Source organism: Micromys minutus, assembly GCF_963924665.1.
Source record: "Micromys minutus genome assembly, chromosome: 11".
Taxonomy (NCBI): domain Eukaryota; kingdom Metazoa; phylum Chordata; class Mammalia; order Rodentia; family Muridae; genus Micromys; species Micromys minutus.
In genome coordinates, this window is record NC_137980.1 from 1,847,931 (window position 1) to 1,869,249 (window position 21,319).

Consider the following 21,319-nt stretch of genomic DNA (forward strand, 5'->3'; position numbering starts at 1 on the left):
ATCCAAGCATACTAGTTTAAAGTGTCTCTTTATGAGTTATGTTATTCATTTGTAGGTTTTTATGTAATAGAGACATTATTAAAGAGATATGTGAATCAATTTAAATGACATGTTACTGATTATAAATTGTCATGAAGTTCACTTTTGTGATGGTTCTTTACTTTTAAAGAAGCTGGTGGCAAACCTGCCCAATCATCACAGATTACGAGGTCTGCTCCCCAAGGAAAATGCCGCTTCCTCTTCCTCTTCCTGTCCCATAATTACGAATAATGTGCTTCCTTCTCATCGCTCCTTCTGCGCTCTTCACTCACCTTCATTACAGCGCTTGGAATGCTGCATAATAATTATGTATTTGCACGTTTATCATATCTGTGGACCTGTGCATGCCTTGAGAGCTCGGCTATGTCTTAACCATACTTATAATTCTGGGGTGAGCAGAGCAGCCACTCAATAAGTAATGAATACTTCAGAAGGCATTCACAGTTCTCTTTAGAAAGTTGTCAACATTGGAAATTGCCATGTTCTCAAGGAAGGCAAGATTCTGTTCTAGCTGTCGCTGCAGCTAAAGCAATCAACACCACATCTACCACACAGCACTGCTACAATTCCTGCCTCCCATCAATTCCAAGGTCTTCCATTTGTTACATTTCTAAGCAATGCGATTGGTATTTTTGTCACCAAAATATTAGAAGTTAATATTTTGGAAAAGACTATTGGTAGTTCACAGGTCTGCCTTGGGCACAGGACAAAAGTGAATAAGAGGTATGTAAGAGATTCTATGATCTATACATTAAGATTTTTTGGTTAGTAAAAAGTCAGAAGTAAAATTACATTTCAACGTTGGCTACTGAGTGCATGCTTCTAGCCATGTGTCATTGAAGAACAACATGCACTTTGCAGAATATTGTGTACATCCGTCCTGTGTCCAGAGGCAACCCACTCGGGTACTCTCAGCAAGCAAAGAAATGCTTTGCAGAGGCAAAATGGAATGATAAAAAGATTAAAGGAGTGAATCATTTTTAGATAATTGATTATGTGGTTCACCTCTGGTGTTTCTCACACTCTTTCCACTTGCTTAATTGTCAATAAACAAGCCTGAGCAGCTAAGGAGTCAAAAAGCCAGCATTTTAAAGCAGCATTCAGCAAGCAAAATCAACACACTACTTGCAACTACTTCTTTAGAAATAAAACAGTAATGCATGCTTATTCATGGATAGAATTTGGAACTGTACTTTGCTGTCATTGAAACTGATGGTAGTTTATTCTTGACCTTGAACACACAGCATTAGAAGGGTACTTTCTGAGTCAATGAAAATTAATAGTGGTCCAAGACTTAATATTACATCAATTTCTTATTAACATTTTATCAAATCCTCATATTATAAATGATACCTAAATAGAGCCTACTCAGTCTATACAATTCTATTCAGATACATGATCGGTTGGTATCAGACAATCGGGACGCTCTTTCTTGGGGAAGACTATTTCTCCCACTCAACATTCCTTGGTTGGTTGTAGTTATTTAAACAGACTTTCTTCTCTCTTCTTTCCCAGATTCTAGAGACAGAGAGACAAGAAATAAGACTTGTTGGTGTCTGTTTATCCACCCACAATCCCAAATAAAATGTGACTGGACTAAGCTTAGTGAACTGTTTTCCATCTGCAAGTATTACCATTTTGGCTATTATATTGCTATTACATTAGATAGGCGTATTAGAGTGTTCAGTTCTAACATTGATAAGGTTATGATGCCTCAGCGTCCAGTCACGATTTAGCACCTGGATCACTGGACTGGCTCCCACTGCTCTCCCCAGTGCTCCACCTTATTCTTCAGATAACATCGGCTCATGCCATCCCTCAACTCAAATTTCTCCTGAGCCTCTCCTGTAGAGTGCGTGGAACACTGCTGAGAGGCCACTCTCCTGCCTGTCATCTAGTGCACACGTTCCAATCTACGTCCTCAGTCACTCTGCTTTCCTGGGTGTTGCCAGCAAAGTGTTTCAGTAACTGTTCCTCTAGGCCAACACAGCCCCTTCCTCTATTACCTCTCCCATTACGTCATTTTTCCAGCAAGACATATTTTTCGGTACCCCAAGTTTCTGTTTTTATCACCCAAAACACACTGGAATTAAGTCATCTTCTTCAATTCAAAATCCATGAGCACAGGTTTCTCTAGCAAATACAATACTGATCACAACAGAAGAAATGAAGATTTGTCAACTATGTGAATCTATAATCAAACTTACATAAATCATCCTGTTTGTAATCTGGTGATGACTAAGGTGTGGCATTATTATTGGAGAAAATCTTACCTAGATGCTTGCATATAAACATTTTTCAAAAGCTTTTTGTGGATGCCTTTTTATGCTGGCATCAGAATTGTATGAAAGAAAAATGTTATTGCAGTGCCAAATGAAAACGATTATGATGTGTTTTAATGAACAAAATGTTTTCAACACTGTCTCCAACGGTGAGCAGGAGTTGGAGAAGAAGGCAGTGGAGGTAAGAGCCAGGATCTATAAACCAGGCAGCGGGAAACAAAGCGTGTAGTACAGTTTTTACTGGACCTTAAAGAAAACCAGTTCTCTACTCTTTGCTGAAAAGCATCCTGAAGACACCAAATTGACAAAACTACCATGATGTTAAATTGTGCCATTATGTTGGGTTATAAGAGACTACTGATTTAACACACACATACTAAATCTTTTTCAATATAAAATTAATAAATTAAAGGTGAGTTAAATCTGTACCTCTCGTTTATGTATCATCCTGTGAAAAATGAATATATTTCTCTGTGGGAATACATAGCTTCTCTGTCCCGGATAGCTAATAAATCCCTTTCCAAGGCAAAATTAATTGCAAATCTTGGATGGTATTTAAGCTTTCACACAGGTGTAAACTACTGTGGCTTCAGTTCACAATGCATTTAAAACAATTGTTCTTTATCGTTAAAGTTAATAATATGCACATTAACCTCTATGTAGTCTAAATCAATACTGTAGTTTAAGAGATATGACCTGTGGCTAGCATTGTGTAAATATTGACCCCATTTGTCATTTGTATAATGTATCAAACACATCACATGCCGCTTCAACACTGTTCTCACCCCTCACACAGGGCCAATCACTCTGTGACGTTATAACACAAGACGAGGTATGACAGAAATATCAAGGACACCCCAAGATGTAACTGTGGGGTGCATGATTTTAGTATGACAGAGCAGAGTGGTAAGAATGGATACCTTTCAAGTTCTTTATTTACAGAGAACATTAAAAAAGAAGAACGCGGCTCTTTAGCATGCAGATTGCCTGTTGATATTAAGTTCCAAACAACAGACATATTCAGCCTCATGGGCTCTAATTTACCTTATTGTGAATCCCACAGGTCTCTCAGGGGAAAGTAACCCAGCCAGAGACTTTAAAGTGGTATCATTTGGCAATATAGCCATTTTTTCCCACAATAAACATGTTTGGAAATCCTTTTGATGAGTTACTAGAAAATCAGATAAGTTCAAAAGTGTTACTGTAAAATTAAGTTGACTAAATAGTTAAAGTGATCATAATAGCCCCAAAGAACACATATAGGGCAGGCATGCCACACTCCCTCGTAACAGCCGTCACAGGAGAGTTTTGTTAAAAACACTGAAGATCGAACGTCAAGCTATTTACTTTGCTCTCAAGTTCTAAATCACCATAAATCATAGCAATTGCTAATATCTGGTGACACCTGTTTCAATGAGATTGCTTTTTAACTTGTAAGCTTTTTCCTTTTTTGTTCATGATAAGACGTTTTGGCGAGGATTGGGATCATAACAGATATGATCATGCTACCATCCATGCAGGGGCTTTCAGTGTTTTTACATGCACTCCAAATCTCTTGCAGGTAAAAGCGATCCATTTTGTGTGGTTGAACTGAACAACGACAGGCTGCGGACACACACCGTGTACAAGCACCTTAGTCCTCAGTGGAACAAAGTATTCACGTTGTAAGTGACTGTTACTATGTGCTTTGTTTAGAACTGGTATGAAAATATAGTTCACCCTAAGACATGTGTGTGTGAGTGTGCATGTGTGTGTATGTATGTGTGTGAGTGTGTGTATGTGTGTGTGCATGTGTAAGTATATGTGTATGTGTATGTGAGTATGTGTATGTGTGTGTGTGTGTTGTGTGTGTGTGTGTGTGTTCTCTGTTTCACAACTTGACACATCTGCCATGCCTTTGCTAATTATGGATTTTCAAACTCCCTGCCTCTGGAGAATGAAACTTGGGAAAGGGGGGGAAGGGATGTCCTTTTCTATGTTTTCACAGGACTATTTTCAACTGTGCTTTTTATGTGGCCTGACTAAGGTTTTGCTCCCGTCTCTGAATCTGCATACTGCTTCTTCCTTTTATTCTTTCTATTGAAAATCTTCCCAATTGCATTGACACCGAGAAGAACAAAGCTCTGTTTGTTCCATCTCTGAAATCAGCAAACAATCCAGTCAGGAACTTGACAGATGCTTAGATTGGGCTTGTCTCATTTCAGCACAATAAGGACATTAGCCATTGTCCGAGATCTCAAAACAACCTCTGAGTTAATTTCCCTTTTGTTTTAAAAAGTTTGTAAATCTTTTCCACTGTGTAAAAGCTGTGCCTGCTGCACTGTAGTATCCTCTGTGTCCCCTTTTAAAGGCTGGACTGTAGAGAACAGACTACACAAAAGAAAGCTCTCCAAACAGAAGTACTTAACAGATTTCCAACATGGTTTTATGTCTTGTACATGAAAAACTGCTAAATTCCTCATTAATTCCTTATAATGTCTCTGCTTAAGAGCCAGTAACTAATCAGCTTCAATTATCTGACCAATTTATTTTTAAGGAATTCCACATTTTTATGAGATGAAAGCCCAGGCAGTAGAGGAGGCTGACACTGCTAAGAGGGTTATAGAGAGTGTTTTCTCTGGAACGCATAATTGAATGAATAGGTTTGATTATTATCAAAGCGATTAATTGATTGTAGCCTGATAAAGCCTCTTTGCAAGTGTGGTAGTGGTGTTTCAATGATGAATATATTCTTTTTTTGTTTTCTTTTAACTCATATTTTCTTGGTAAACAATTTGATCAAAAAATAAATGCTGCCAACAATTGACACTTATTTTTCTTGAAACAAAAATAAGAACAACTCACATAGTCTTTGATTATCATTGTCTTTGGAATTTACTGGAATATTACTTCATTTCTAAATCCAAGGATAGTATTATACTTATGAATGTTACATTGTTCTCTATTCTGTTTTCTGTGTTTTGCTATGAAATTAACAGAAACTTAGTATATTAGTGAGAACTTTAAAAAATAGACATGTCATATTATTGTAAAAACAATAATAGTTCAAAAATCTATTGTGATACCTACTGTTATCAAACCTTGTAATGTTTTGTGTAGGAGTTATGAAATTGCATGATTTACTCCTGTAATGAGAAGAGACAAAAAAGCCTAAAGATTATTAGGGGTACTTAGCCATTTTTTTCTGTAATCTATTATTTTACATATTCAGATAAAAAAATAAGTCCTTAAGAATATAACTGAAAGTTGCAATAGCCTTCAAAGTTCCAGATGATATATGACTGTTGGTGTTATCATCTCAGATGTATTGTGGGAAATTCTATCAGCCTCTACTTTGTCCGGGATATGTCTGTCTACATGCAAACAATCCACGTGAAAATAGAGACACAAAACAACTGGTACTATTTCAAATTTCAAGAAGATCTAGCTTTGCTTCATACTAATGGAGTCTCCTTTTCTCCTTGGGTGTTTTTATTATGCAGCAACATTAAAGACATTCATTCAGTTCTTGAAGTGACAGTTTATGATGAAGATCGTGACCGGAGCGCCGACTTTCTGGGCAGAGTTGCTATACCATTGCTGTCTGTAAGTTTTATTCACCTGGCACACTCTTCTGTGTTGCTTTTGCTCAAGGGGAAAAAAAACTCAGCTCTGTGTCTGTCATCTCTCAACCAGGGTCTGTAATAAGAACACTAAAAATTTTTAACATACTCAATGCACGGCCATGTTGAATCCCATGATAGTTAATTTTTCTTGACAGACTTGATCCTGGTAATGAACAGGTACTTGTCAGAATTGCCACAGTTGTTTTGGGTTCTCTGTCAGTTTCAGCAGCTGGGGGTCAAAGGTCATTGGGGGAGTGTATTCAGTGGAGACCACGAGACAGACGGCTGTCATGTCCTTTTCCCGCAGATTCAAAATGGTGAACAGAAAGCCTACGTCTTGAAAAACAAGCAGCTGACAGGGCCAACAAAGGGGGTCATCTATCTTGAAATAGATGTGATTTTTAATGCTGTAAGTCTTAACTTTGGCTTTTTTGTACTGCTAAAGAGTTCAGTTTCATGAAAGCTTTTGTTCGTGATTTGTAGAGAATTTCTGTCATTCCTCATTTTCTCTAAACCTTGATGTATCCTGGAGAATATGCTTCTGGCACTGCCTGGCACACCCACGCTTTCTGTTAGAGTGGGTCCTGCTGCTGTTGCTGCTGCCGCCGCTACTGTGTGCTTGGCTGCTGCTTGCTTGCCTGCTTGAGAGAGGGACGTGCATGCATATGCAACTGTATACATTTATATTTTATGAGCACAGCAGCCAGGACTTTGAAACTTTAGAAATTATTGCAAATTGAACTGCGTGCAAAACTTGTAAACAGTTGTAATATATGAACCCATAACAGATACATGTGTTGATGCATAGGTGAAAGCCAGCTTACGAACATTAATACCCAAAGAACGGAAGTACATTGAAGAGGAAAACAGACTCTCTAAACAGGTAAAACCCAAAGAAAGATAAATCCCTCTGGGAAGAACTGATTGTATCTGTAAAACATCTAAGTAAATTCAAATAAACCTTGGAGGTCTGGAGTGGGGGAAGTCCGTGGAAATTTTCACCATCTACACATTGAAAGTGGCTTTTTAAAAATGACTATTATTCTTTCTTTTCCTCCCTTCTTTTCTTAAAAGGTTCAAGTAAGGGTAAAACCAAAATACTACATTAAGTGGGGGTGGTGAAAAAGAAGAGATACTGTAAGTCTAGCATCTGATGGACATGTGCTTATGAATTAGCCAGGGAATGATCATTTGGCACATAAACCACAATTTGATTGTCATGGAGTGTGTGACAGAGACCAAGAAGCCTGAGGTTCAGATATACACACAGACCACCCACAGGTATGATGCAGGTGTGCGGAGCATACAAAGCACTTCCCTCTAACTCAGTGAGGTGGCCATCTTTTAATTAGACTTTAACAACAATCAGCTAGAGGTTTTACTGACATCTTCTATGAACAGAAAGATCAGGAACTCGGGTATTTCCTTTATGAAGCTGTTTTTAACATAAGCTTGGTATCGATCAATAGTAACTTTAAATTTACTTTAATATCAACTCAAAAAGTAATACCTAGCCTTTTTTAAAAAAATGTGTAAGACACTTTACAGAACTAAGAAAGCAAAGGTACTTATTATGGCTACGACGTTACTAATCTTACTTTTACTGTGAAATATTTGCTAATATTCTGTGCCATGAGAAACTGTAGTCTTTCTATTTTTAATCTAATGAATTTGCCACAAAATGAGACTTTTGGTGTTCAATAATGTGTGTTTAAAATGTGCTGCCTATCTAAATATAGAACAGTATTATATTTCCCTATCATTATGGATAAAGATAATAAAAACTGTTCTTTAGAAAAGTGCTAGTAACCGAGAAGGAAAACTCACAAGCAGACTCTGCCTGAAGAGAATTTCAGTTTTAGAAATGCACTATAACTACCTTTCCAATGCACACATACCTTTTACATGTGTGTTTTACACTTATATAAAAATATATTGCCTTCTGAACTCAGTTAATTTTACCGAGCTGTTTCCTTAAAATACCAGATTGATACTGCAATGTATTTAGGATAGCAATATATTAATTTTCAGACATAGGATTAATTTATGTTTCAGTGTGCAGTTTTGTGATACTATTGTCAAATTTGTGAGCATTCTTTTTCCTGTTAAACTGTAGTTTCTGTTGTTTTAAATTCCATCCGTTATCATAAATACTTTTTAATAAGAGATTTTTCCAACATAGTTGGTTACTATAAAAGTTTTCTAAGTCTAAAATCATAGAAAAATAATGAAAAATGTAGAGTGGATTTAATATGTAGGAAGGGGTGATTCTAAGACAGAAGCAATCCTACTAAATGGTAAAAAAAACTTTTAAAATCATGGTGTTTTCTACAATGAGCAACATTAAGCAAGCTTTTCCCTAAGATTAAATAAAAACATTCCAAAGTATCCAATTTACTTCAAAACATCTTGAAATTTAAATATTTAGTTGACCTTAAAACAAAGAGTTCAAAATAAATAAAGTTCTGTGTTTTGTAAGTAGACGATTTTTGTGTTACAATCAAACATAGGCTTACTTGAAAACATTATTTTTAAATACATACTTAGCTACAAAATTTTTGTATCCCCTCTGGTCTTTCCACACTTGCTATTGACACTTTGTTTCTTTTTAACTGGTGAGCCAAATAGCTTGGTGGGTCTCTGTGACCTTCTTCCCTCTCAGGATCCTTTCTGAACCACTATGAGCTCGAAGAATCATATAGCACATCTGATCATTTTCTGTCTTACAAATTCTAATACTCTTTTTGTTTCCCTTACAGCTGCTTCTAAGAAACTTTATCAGAACAAAACGTTGTGTCATGGTGCTCGTAAACACTGCATACTACGTTAATAGTTGCTTTGATTGGGATTCGCCCCCCAGGAGTCTTGCTGCTTTTGTGGTATGATCATACTGCACTGCTTGTCCGTTGTTATGTTGTTATACGTCAGATTCGGTGATCCTAGCTCCCAGTCTCTGTGGCTTTAGTAGCAGTTATGTCGACAGAACCATTTTTTTTAAAAAAAAAGAACCTCCTATTTTGAGACTTGACTGGACAGATTTGCTGTGGGCAGGAACCTGATGGATTTGTTCAAGGTCTGAATCCAAGAATATATTCCTCAGATTTCCGGAACACAAGACATCTTAGCCAAACCATAATTTTTTTCTGACACTTACAAAGTAAAATGTTGCATATTGTGCAATTCCAGATCCCAATAGAAGAGCCAAAAAGAAAAAAAGAAGTAGTTCTGTGTGTAAAATCGTGGCAGTGGGAACAGCCTTGACCATCCTCATTTTGACTTTATTCATTCTTTGAGTATCTTGTCAGAATAAGAGCATCTCTCACTGTGGAGTGCGGGGTGGTAAGACTCCACTATGTGAGTCAGGCAGAAAGGGATGTGACCTACTTAAAAGATGATTCTCGGTTTCTATTTTTTAAAAAAGTCATAGTGGTAATGTAATCGACCCAAATACTCTCCTCACAAGGTTCACACCATACCCTTTACTCCGATTGTTTAATAAGAACTGAAGGCAGGACCCACTTGGCAGAGGCAGAAAAAGCTAAAAAGGCACTTCCTCTCCACCTAGCCAGGGCTGTCTACTCTCACGCTGTCCCTGTGTGCTCAGTGTTTCCACTCAGGTCTCTGTGGAGCCCATCTTCTGAGATTCTTTATTTTATTTTGCGACTGCTAGCAAGTAAGTGCCTTATGCTTCCTCGCCGCTGCCAGTTTTATATGACATTAGTGTAAGGCCTTACAGGATGGCTTTCATTGGGGGGGGGGGGGGTCGCGTTTTTTAGTGTTGCCATTGAAGTGAATGTATGTCTTCCTTATGGCCCCGGTATGGAACTCCCATTAATGTAAGAACACAGGAACAAAGACTGCATATGTCCCTTTGTGATGTAAGTTACCAGAAAGTTAGCAGCACAGACTTCCCATAGACACTTTGTTACCTCCTTAAAGAAAGTGGCTGCCATCATCATTGTTTAAAAACAAAAACAAAAACAGAACATCTTCTCTCCATGCTCTTCTAACACTGCTCACATAATAGACATACTGGGATATTCTAATTTTTCATTAGCACAGAGGCATTATGATTTTAAGTAAAATGATAGAAAATTTCTACACATACTTTAAATCATTCATTTCAGGCTCTATAAGGCTGTATAATAACAATAAAACCTTACTGGAAATGTCTGCTGCCATTTTTGATCAAGTGTCTTTAACACTACTCTCCAGGGCTGTTTGTGAAATTTGAAAACATTTTTTAAAAAGTATATATATATATAATTTATTCAGGAGCACGCTGTGAATTTTTTGGCATTACAGCATATTTTGTGAGTCTTCATAAACTTTTTCTAGGTTCCAAAGGTCATTTGTAAAATTAATTCAAGATGGTATCCCTTTTTCACAATCTTCTTTTGCTTCCTAAGAAAGAAGCCACTGAAACTCCGAGAGACAGGCACCTGCATGTAACCTTACTCCGGTGACCGAACTGGAAGGAAACAATGCTGTGCCGGAAATGAAGTGTCTGCCCTGGCCAGCAACTAGTTTGTAACAGATTGAGTCCTAGGAAACACTAGTGGGATAATAAAGGTAGGAAACAAGCTGGAGCCAAGGACGAGCATGGAGGCAGGAACAGAATAGTAGCCATTTCACTGGCGAAAGAAAAGGGAGTTGTACTTTAATGGAGTGTAACTGAAGTAATGAATCAGGAAACCACACTTCTTTGCGTAGACTCCAATTGGGTGTCCACAGAGCTGAGAATGAGCAGCCTTCGTGGGTTCTCCCGTCACCTGAAGACAGCTCAGCAGCTAGTGAGCTTCCAGTATTAACAGCCAACTAAATCTTTTCAATGAGGCCGCCAATCTGAGCATTTTTCTTGTGGGGAGAAACTCCAAATAAATAAGGGTTTTGCTATAATAAATATAGTTATTAAATTATGATAAGAGCATGTTAAAACCATCAAACTAATTTTCCTATAATTTCTTTATGAACCCAAAACTCTTATCAGTTACTTCTATTAATAATCTTCTTAAGCACAGATTGAATTGTAATATAAAAAGATTCATATGAATAAAACTTAATATTTTAGGTACTCTCTATGTGCCAAGTAATTGTTTACATATACACACACATAAAAATGCTCTTTTCTAAGAATTTAATGTTTTCAACAACTCCATAATGTAGATTCTACTATTCTCCTAGTATATAGAAGAAACTGAGTCATATAAAAAGTACCTTGCCTTATGTGGCATGGTAGACATTCTTTACTGTAAAAGACTTTGAGATGTATATCTTATACTTGTAATATAATGCAGAAAAAAATACCTTGTAAAAGACTTTTAGCCATCTTATAGAGAGTAAATTGGGTATTTATAAACAAAATGTTTCAAAGTTGTCATTGCATGTGCAAGTCCTTATTAGGACAATTTGTTGAAAAGAACCAGTTTGCATTAGATGAACACATAAGCAGGCCCACTGTTACAGATTCTCCCTCCCATTGCGCCCTGTTGACAGATCATGGGTCTGTTATAATAATTTTGGTTCCATTTGGCCCATTTCTTTTTCTAACTTCAGCTGCCTCATGGAGGGCATGAACTTGTATCATTAGGTACCTTAGTTTTAGACCCAGATCAGAATGCTTTTTGATGTTTAAATATTTTTCCTATTTAATTTTGGTTTCCTCTTCTAACTAAGTTCTCCAGTAAAAACAAACAACAGCAGAACAGAAAGGAAATGATATTTGGCATCTCAGTGTCAAGCAGCCTGCAAATACGGACAATAGTCACAGCTCCCAGCACTGCCTGTATTGTTGGGTTGCAGGCAACAGTGATGAAATCGGAGGGGAAGGACAGGGAAGGAATGGCAGAAGGAAAGCACACAGGCTTCTGGGAACAGCCTTGTTTTTGAGGGGCCATGAGTTAGGTTTTTAAATTGTCTGAAAAATGGTGTAGAAGACACTGCTTAAACTTAGGAATCCACTATTGTAGACCTGGAAATATCTCATAAGTTGGACTAATTTTCAACAGTCTCTTGACCAGATGTTTGTGTTCTTATAGATTTCAGTGAGTACAAAATGGAAAAGGGGGGAGGGAATGAGGGAGGGAGAGACAGACAGGAAGAAAGGGAGGGAGGGAATACACTGGTTCTTTTCAGTACTGCCATTTCTCACTGTAATGAGCACAAAAGTAATTGGAAGACTGAGCTATCAGTAGAAGGACACACTTGAGTGTGTGTCAGAGAACTGTTTTACAGGACAAACTTTCATCTCTAAATGCGATTGTAGATAATTTGTGGTACCATCTGTCCATTTGGAATTGTTTTAGCCTTTTCTGCCGTTATGGAGTAAGTGCGGCTGTGTTTAACATTAACATTTGATATTTTACACATTTAATTTCTGTTCGGCTGTGTGGTCCCTGGGGAATGAACCCCTGGTGCTCCACGGGAGAGACAAAGTATTGATCAGTTAACATTTCAGCTACATTTATGTATGTCGCAAAATTAATGAAAATGCCAGACCAAAAAATGTCAGAGTGCACAAAAAGGTAGAATTTAAATTTGCGACTTTAATGAAAAGTCTTAAGATGTGCATTATCAAAAATGTCCTCTTGCCTTTAAAGTACAATTTCACACAGAATAACTAACAGGAAACACATATTTTACTTAGAGGAACAATGAGCGTGAATTATGACAAGATATTGGCTTCTTATAGCACTTATACTGTGAAGTGTCATGTTTGAATGCATAACCACTGGCCATAAAATACATTTGTTTCTGTTCATATCTGAGGAGCTATTAGTTTTGATTTTTTCCTGACCAACCCCAGGCAGGCTTTCTAGTAAGAATCTAGATCTGGATCTCTCTCTCTCTCTCTCTCTCTCTCTCTCTCTCTCTCTCTCTCTCTCTCTCTCTCTCTCTCTCTCTCCCTCCCTCCCTCCCTCCCTCCCTCCCTCCCTCCCTTCCTCTTTTCTTCTCTCTCCTCTTCCTCCCGTGTGTGTGTGTGTGTGTGTGTGTGTGTGTGTTTGTAAATAAAATTCTATCTATACTAACTCACTGAAGACACTGGATCATTATGCATTCCTTTCTGGCATCTTTAAATGCCTGCTCCCCTTTGCTTCTAGACAATTTGTATTTCATCTTCAGTCAATCCCTGTTTTTGTAAAGCGGCATTGTGGGAGGTTTCCTCGGAGACCCTGGGCCATTGTGGAGGTAGAGAGAACAAACAGGGGTGATGCATGTGCAGAAATGAAGAATCCAAGAGCCAAGAGGACATGTACTTGTCTTCAGTAGCCTGAAGACAAGAGGCTGTCAGCAAGCTTCACTACCTGCTTCCTGTAGAGAAAGTCTATGGGTTGCCAACAACTTAAACGTTTTTCCAACAGTATTTACAGGCCATAAAAGCTTTAGAAGTGGCTTTCATGGTTAAGAACTGGAGAGGCCACATTAATCAAGGGGAAACGTGAACGTGAAAACACAGGTATCGGCTATCACTTGAGGTCCAAGTCTCAGCAGACACAGACGATGGTGCAGGATCACTCAGTGGATCTAGTGAAAACCACTTCACACTTACAGCTGAAATTTCCATTCGTGGACTATAACAGGCACCAGGAGTTCCACACCAGCAGAATTATGCAATTTTCAATTTATTTTTATAGAAGCACTATTGTTACTACAAATATTTTTTTAGAGAAAGAAAAAAAAATTAGAAATGTTCCAGGCACACATTTTGTTACTTTCGCCACAACAAAAAAGAAGAAGCCCTGAAAAGTGAAGAGGCATCACTTAGCATAATACACTGTGGGTGCAGCTGCCTCTGTGTGTGTGTGTATGTGCTAATTGATACTATGAGTACTGCTGCTGCTGCTGCTGCTGTGTGTGTGTGTGTGTGTGTGTGTGTGTGTGTGCTCATGAACTCAGTGGGTGCTGCTGTGTGTGTGTGTGTGTGTGTGTGTGTGTGTGTGCTCATGAACTCAGTGGGTGCTGCTGTGTGTGTGTGTGCTCATGAACTCAGTGGGTGCTGCTGTGTGTGTGTGTGTGTGTGTGTGTGTGTGTGTGTGTGTGTGTGTGTAGGTGTGCCCATGAACTCTATGGATGTTGCTGCTGCTGCTGCTGCTGTGTGTGTGTGTGTGTGTGTGTTTGCTCATGAACTCAGTGGGTGATTCTCTGTGTGTGTGTGTGTGTGTGTGTGTGTGTGTAAGTGTGTATGTGTGTGCTCATGAACACTGCAGGTGCTGCTGTCTGTGTGCTCATAAAGTTTTTGTAAATTATATATCTAAATTTTTAAGCCATTTCACCCACCATTCATAGCATATGTTCCTCCTGCAGTATATTTATACAATTTAGAAAATAATACCTATAATTTATATAAATGTTAAGTTATGTTAAACTTTCCTTCACTAATGTGTGAAGAAAAACACTTGCATAGAATTTCATTGGTTTAGGGAATTATATATATCTACAGCTAATTAAATTTCCTTTTGTAGAGTCAAAAATATTGACAGTAAGAAATTTCTAACATAAAAGAAGCCCTTGGTCCTGCCGAGGCTTGATGCTCCAGTGTAGGGGAATGTCAGGGTGGGGGAGAGGGAGGGTGGCTGGGTGGGTGGGTAGGGGAGCACCCTTAGAGAAGCAGGGGAAGGGGATAAAGTGTTTATGGAGGGGAAAACAGGAAAAGGGATCACATATGAAATGTAAATAAAATATATCCAATTTTAAAAAGGAATTTTTAACAGACCAAAAGCAAAATTCATATGGAAAATTGACATTCAAAATATACATCCCACCTTCCCCTTAACCTTATCTCAATTCCTGGCAAGAATTCTTCTTCAATTATTGCCCTTGATCATACAAAAAGTTACAAGTCAGGTGTATAAATTTCTACAGTTGCAAGAGCATCCTGGAAAAAGCAATCATGTAGAATATGTAGAGTTTCCGGATTGGCCATCATTGGCTAAAGCTCAGCCTAAGGTTTAAGAAGCTAGGAAACCAGTAATACAGGAAGAGGGCCCATCTTCGGATGCGGTGTGAGGAAGCAGACCCATCCATACACAGTCACTAACCCTTTGTTTTGGAGTATTGTGTATTATATATGGCCCAGCACTTGGTCAGAGCCATGCCTTCTTCCTTTTGAATGGGACTAGTACCCTTTCATCGCTTAAACCTTGGGTCTGCTGTGCTTTGAAAAGTATCTATCTCCTAAATGTAGTTTTATCTTTACAATGGCCAGAACTGAACTGTATGGAGAATTATCCGCAGGCTTTTCAGTCCGCTCTGCCTCCTTTATCCTACAACGTGAGCATCTGCTGTCATCTCGGAACGCTTTATTTTACGGGTAGGAATGGTAAAACCATGCCACTTTTGCCAAAGCACATATTGCTATTCTGTAAGTAAGCAATAACTACAAATTACCAGCAGAGGCAGGAGACTTTAGTAAGTACATGAGTTCTCTCCCCGAGAGCCTTAGGGTTGGGGTGGTGGAACACAGATGCCAAGACTCTCTCAGTGTGCTTTGTTCCTGTTTGGTGTTGTCCCATTTCACCTTGTATTAATTAGGAGATCCTTTAAAACTACTTATAACTGAGCTGACTACCAATCACAAAATATTTTAAATAATTAATTTTCAAAAAGTCTGTTTCCAGATTCCTAAATCAACATTTTTTTCCTTTAAGAATTTCTGCGTGCCTTCAAGTTAAATTAAATTGAGGGGCACTGTTGTTGAGGAAATCAGAAGTCCATTTGCATGGCAGTCCATTATTATTTAAAATGTTTCTCAAAGAAAAATGTTTAAAATAATAAACTAATTATAGGAGTTACTCCGCTTGATAAAACAACAGTAATACCTCTTCCACATGGAGGTAATATTACAGCCGAGAAAGATTCTAATTCACTTTAGTCAGTAAGTTAACTCTCCCTGTGGTTCCAGAACCCTTTTACATTAAGCAAACATTAGCAAATTAAAGCTCGATACCTTCCCCTACTTCTCTTCTCTGACCACTCGAGAGGGCATGCCTAAGAATTTGGAGCACATCATTTACTAAGGGAGGACCACGCATAAAATATGGCGGGTGAGCTTGTGCCTATTTTGTCATCCCTGCTTTTGCCATTATTTGACCACCTTTGAACGTAGCAAGAACTGAGCAGCCTTTGCCACAGCAGAGATGTGAGTTGAGGCTGCATTGCACTATCGCTGCTATTCTGATGGCAGAGTCCCTCCACTCCGCAAGGGGTAACATTTAGAGATCACTAGGATAGGAAAGGAAGGGTGTTCACACCAGTCATCAGAATCTCTAAGGGAACAAATCAGAGGATGAAGAAGGTAACACAGGAAGCAGATGAAATCTTAAATTGGTATTTAACTATAAGGGAAATATATAAAATATATAAAATATATAAAATAAGGGAAGTCAACCCTTATTTTAAGGGAAGGAATAAAAACTAGATGGCAAAACTTGGCTTTTATTTGGTCTCGAGCGCTTTACCTTTTTCATATCATCTTAAAGAGATTAAGCAAGAAAAATCAAAGGTAAAGTCCAAATTTGTCAGAGTACTGACCTTTAGAAATACTAAGATTGTTCCAGCCCTACCGAGAACAGTTGTGCATCCTCATAGGAACAGTGTTCCCTGAGATGCTCAAACAGGGCTTCAAGAATTTAGCTTCTGTGGGACCCGGGGTCAATACTCACTGCCTTTCTTAGCTTCCTTCTTTAACTGTGGTTACTTTTTCAGTGTTGACAATGAAGCCTTATTTGCTTCCTATAGTTTACAATATATTAGAGTTCATTTCACAGGAAGCTTTGTTTCATTTTGAAAAATGGGTTCCTGCCCTTAGACAAACTCACACAGGACTTTCTTCTACATCCAGCCCTACCCACTCTTTACTGAGTTCCATCAGCAGGGAGAAGTCTGTGAACATTATTCTGTCTCAAGTAGCATGGCCTTGCTCATGGAGGAAGTACCATGGGCTTTATCCACAGGTTGCATTATATTAGTAGCCATTGTCTTTCTTAGTTCCTCTCCACATTATTTTTGAGGTACGAGCTTTTGTTGAACCTGGAGCTCACCTATTGGCTAAATTGACATTTCAGAGAGCTCTAATGATCCACCTTTTCCAGCCACCACCATATTGGAGTTACAGATGTTCTCTGCTTCCAAAACTCTGTATGATTTTAGGCCGTCAAGCTTCTGCAATACCTATACCTACTGAGCCCTCTGTGTTCTTAAGAGATTTTAAAAGCAGATTTCATTATGTTCTCCCATGTAAAGGTGGGGAGGAAAGGTGAAGGAAATGAAAAATCATTTAAAAATAATTAGGATAGTTTTCTCTGGCATATATATATATATATAATTTTTTATTTCATGTCACTAAGCACAAATCATACTCTATTTTCTATAGTTAGTGTACTGTATAGCTCTTTCAAGGGAACTTAAGTCTTAAGCGGGTCTTAAGTGTTTGAAGAATATTTCATGCAGTTGTGCTATAAAATGCAAATTTAACAATCTCTCATAGTCAGTAGGAGAAAGGTTTTGAATAGAGGTTACTAGGGATAAATGTAACCCACTAGTTATCCACAAATTAGTGCAGCAAAAGTTTATCAAGAAAATTATATATTTTGAAGTTATAGTAATAGCTGATTCTCAGGGGAATCTGTTCCATTTATGTGGCCACATTTACATTTTCTAGGTGGGCAGGAAATATTGAGAGTGTTGAATTGATGAATGCCTTTCTCACATCTTCCACACAGAGTTTGGCTTTTCCAGTACAATGTTCTACAGTGCATCTCAGCCAAGTATATTGTATTTAGAGTATTTCTAACCTACTAACTGGGTTCATACCATCTCTCCACTCTTTCAAACACACAGATCATAAGCATCCTAGATCTTAGCTGATATAAATGCCTTTAATGTAGGCTTCCCAATTCCAAACAGAAAAGAGTATTCTGTGAGACAGGTCCTTACCCCTTGGAACACGTGTCTCCATTAAGGCAATGCCACAGATAATGACACAGTACTGAGCAAGTTCACTGATCCCTTCGAGGAATGGAGGCAACACATGGAGACAGTAGGGACTCATGCCTCTGTGCAGAAGGCGCCAGGGACACATCCCGTCCGATTCCACGCTGGATGGTGGAATTCCACCAGAATGGTATGCTGCATCATGGCAAGGGACTTTCAAAAGTAAAGAGTACGTGGACTCTCAGCAGTGTTATGAAGCCACCAAATGATCCATATGGCAGGGGACTTGGAGATGATTTCACAGTGCAGAAGCTGATTTACAGGCAAATCGGCAGTGGCAAAGCTCCTCGCTGCCAGTAATGGTAGTTTCACAGATAGCAGCAATAAAAAGATAAAAAGTGAAGTTGACAAGAGAAGTTGTCCTTGATTGAGGACAAACAGGAATTTGGCATTATCCTCTGGAAGTCTTGGGGTATAAAACTGGACCACAGACTTTGGAATTTGCTGTAAAGGAATGTGTTGGGTGGGACTAAATTCTTGATGTAGTAAATGAGCACTTGGTGTAGGTTATGTGTGAATTCATCCTCTGGTGAACATTTTAACTAATTGAGCTCACATGACACCTGAAGTCTGAGTAAGGGTATACATACAATAACAAATAACCCTGGGAGTTTACTCTGTGTTTCAGGTACAGTGGAGTTAGAACTATTATTATTTTGTCTCTAAGTATTAGGAAAGACAGACAGACAGACAGAAGAGATGGAGGGAGGGAGAAAAGAAAAGACGCATGCTAAACTTTCTTTCCATTGTTTCAAGTATGAATTATCTTTGAGTTAAGTACATAGCTCCAAGTATCTATACTGACAAACCTTGTCAATAATGGTGGTTAAAATAAAACTTACCATGGCTTAACTTTGCATTAGACATAATAAATGCTAGGAAAGAGCTGTGAATATTTTAATACCTTGAATAATCCAACGCCCTGGAGACCTTTAGTGCTTCATGTTTGCCCAGCATGTACAAGGTCCTGGTTCTGAATCAACAACAAAAGTCGACACTTGTAATTATAACAAAAATATTTCACACAATGTTAAACAGTATAACGTAACATTATAGTTCCTTATGCATTAGTAGCAGAACTGAAAGAAAACTCTGGGTACATTTTTAAGATCTGTGCTGTAGAGTGTGTGAAGCAGTGTTTGTTATAAACTTGGTGTGCTAAGTTATTGGAGTCACTGAAGTGAATACAGCTAAATTAAAGCTTTGAAGTTCTTAAGTAGAGGGACCCATGTATAAATTAGACTCGGATACCATTCATGGGCACAACACAGGTTTTTGTTTCTGGGGCCTATAGTATTACAAAATTTGTATCAGTATGGAAAAGTAATTAATAAAATGATATGAGAAAGTTTCCTACACTGGCCCTAAAATTAGGGACGATCGTCCGTCCCACCCTGCTTGCCCATGGCTTGGCTTGTCCTACAAAAAAAAAAAAAGAAATAGGATCAGTGGTGTATTTAAGACTTTTATTTATAGTTGACAAAGCACAATAAAGCTATGTGGGAGGACTGGCTCGGGTGACACTAGTGACAAACTTGAAGTTAAAGCTGTAGCAGCATAAGAGGAGGACCCATCAGATCAGATAAACTGAGGAAGAGTCAGTATGGCCAGCATCACAGGGGGATGGGGACATCTCTCTTTGTCTTAACTATCAGAAGGGGAGTGTGCCAGAATTCCTCCTCCTTTCTCTGACTTTGCTTTTCTCAGAGGGCAGAGTTGTTGAGTGAACTGCATGTAAAAGGATACATTCAAGTTTTCTCCGTGTCCTCTCTCCTCCCCCGCTCCCATCCTCTCATCCTCTCTGCCTCTGTTTCAATCTCTCTTCCTCTCCTCCTTTACCTCCTTTCTTTTCTCCTCCCTCTCTCTTACATGTTCTTTCTCTGTTTTGTTTTGTTTTACAGACTGTATTATCTCCTGTGTTTACCAAGGTGGGAGAATGGGGTCCTGGGAAGGAAAAGAGAAAACAGCTTCTTCTAGGGAAACAAAGTGCTCGTACCTGAGTGTTGAGTCAGCTCGTTACTCTCCTTGTCAAATCTGTTACCTCGACTAGTTTTGTTCACAGTTTTCTTAAGCCAGAATCTGTTCATGTATCAGGAAAACTCATGTCCAGCCTCAAACTAAAAAAGGTAAACTAGGCAGGGGGCCAATTTCTGGTGCCTCTCTTATCTACAAAAAACATTTTCAAATCTGTCAGGAAGCAGTCCCGTTACAATTAAATTTGCTAATAGATATTTTATAATGTTTTTATATTACAAACTCTCTTAATCTTAACTGTAAAAAGCAGAAATTGTAGGTGATGGTCTTACACACAGGCAGACTGGGTTTCGCTTTCATTGTAGGAGCTCCGGTGTTCCCTTTAACATGATTGAAGAATTTTAAAGTAGGCATTTTTAATATTTGCTGCCTTCTTAATTATTACTTGTTTGGTGCAGCACTGTTAGCACAGGGATTATGAGTTAATAAAAATGTCATAGTATTAGTGTATAAAACACTATATAATTTTCCCCAGGTAATGATTAATGGCATAAGGATAGATTAACAATACTCTTAGTGTATTGCCCCTAAATATATTTAATTCTCCTGTTTAGAAAGTAATTTATATTGAAATTCAGTAAGGACATATTTGAAGAATTTAGTTAAACAGTTTAAACCAATGGTCTTTGGGACATGGATATTTTCCAGTATTTTGTATTACGTTGGTAGACCAAATAGTCTACCTAAAAACTGATGTTGAATTTTAAATTTTAAATACTGTTTTTATACTTGCCAGCATGACATTATTGAGATTCATATCCATCACCCAGATCACTAACACAGCTGAAAAATAAAATTAATAAGCCATTAAGTTTTTATTACATAATAGTTTTTGTTCACATAGATAAAAATGGGTTCCTTTGGAAATGTCTCTCTGGCTTTGTTCTGTGGCGACTGCAGGCTGTTAGTGTGTATCTTTATACCATCCAAATGAATGAGAGGTATCTGTATAAATTATTGATTCACTTGAGCCTACCTCAGTAATTCAGAGCCGAAAACTCTGGCAGCTTATCTGATAAAATGCTATAACTAGCAGACTGGAGTTACCTACCACAGCAACAATCGCCCGTCGGGAGGTCAAATGCCCTTTTACCTTTAGACCTGAACACCTGCAAATTGAGCTGTATCCCATTCAGAATTTTAAGAACAGGTCCATTGTCACAGGAAGTAGAGTTTGTTTCTTGAGGAAAAATTACGCCGGTTCTGGTTCTGAATGAAAGACAAGGCTTTTATTACTCAGGGGATATTAGGGCTGACTGCTTTTTTGAGAAAACAAATTTGCTGTAACTTTATCTGTAATTTAGTCCTGAATGGGGGCAAATAGACAACACATTGTATGGGGCAGAAAGAAGAAAATGGGGGTTTGTT

At 38.2% G+C, this 21,319-nt stretch overlaps 1 protein-coding gene across 4 annotated transcripts in view; it reads left to right on the forward strand.

The window, feature by feature from the left end:
- Window positions 1–21,319, forward strand: part of MCTP1 (multiple C2 and transmembrane domain containing 1) — a gene marked incomplete at both ends in the record, with an annotated part of 533,307 nt that overhangs the window by 351,673 nt on the left and 160,315 nt on the right. For all 4 annotated transcript variants that reach the window (XM_080925321.1, XM_080925322.1, XM_080925323.1 and 1 more), the window contains 5 exons: window positions 3,883–3,985; window positions 5,804–5,906; window positions 6,234–6,335; window positions 6,735–6,809; window positions 8,686–8,805. In XM_080925321.1, the coding sequence (XP_080781447.1) occupies window positions 3,883–3,985; window positions 5,804–5,906; window positions 6,234–6,335; window positions 6,735–6,809; window positions 8,686–8,805 (503 nt within the window). The remainder of the gene's footprint in view (window positions 1–3,882; window positions 3,986–5,803; window positions 5,907–6,233; window positions 6,336–6,734; window positions 6,810–8,685; window positions 8,806–21,319) is intronic.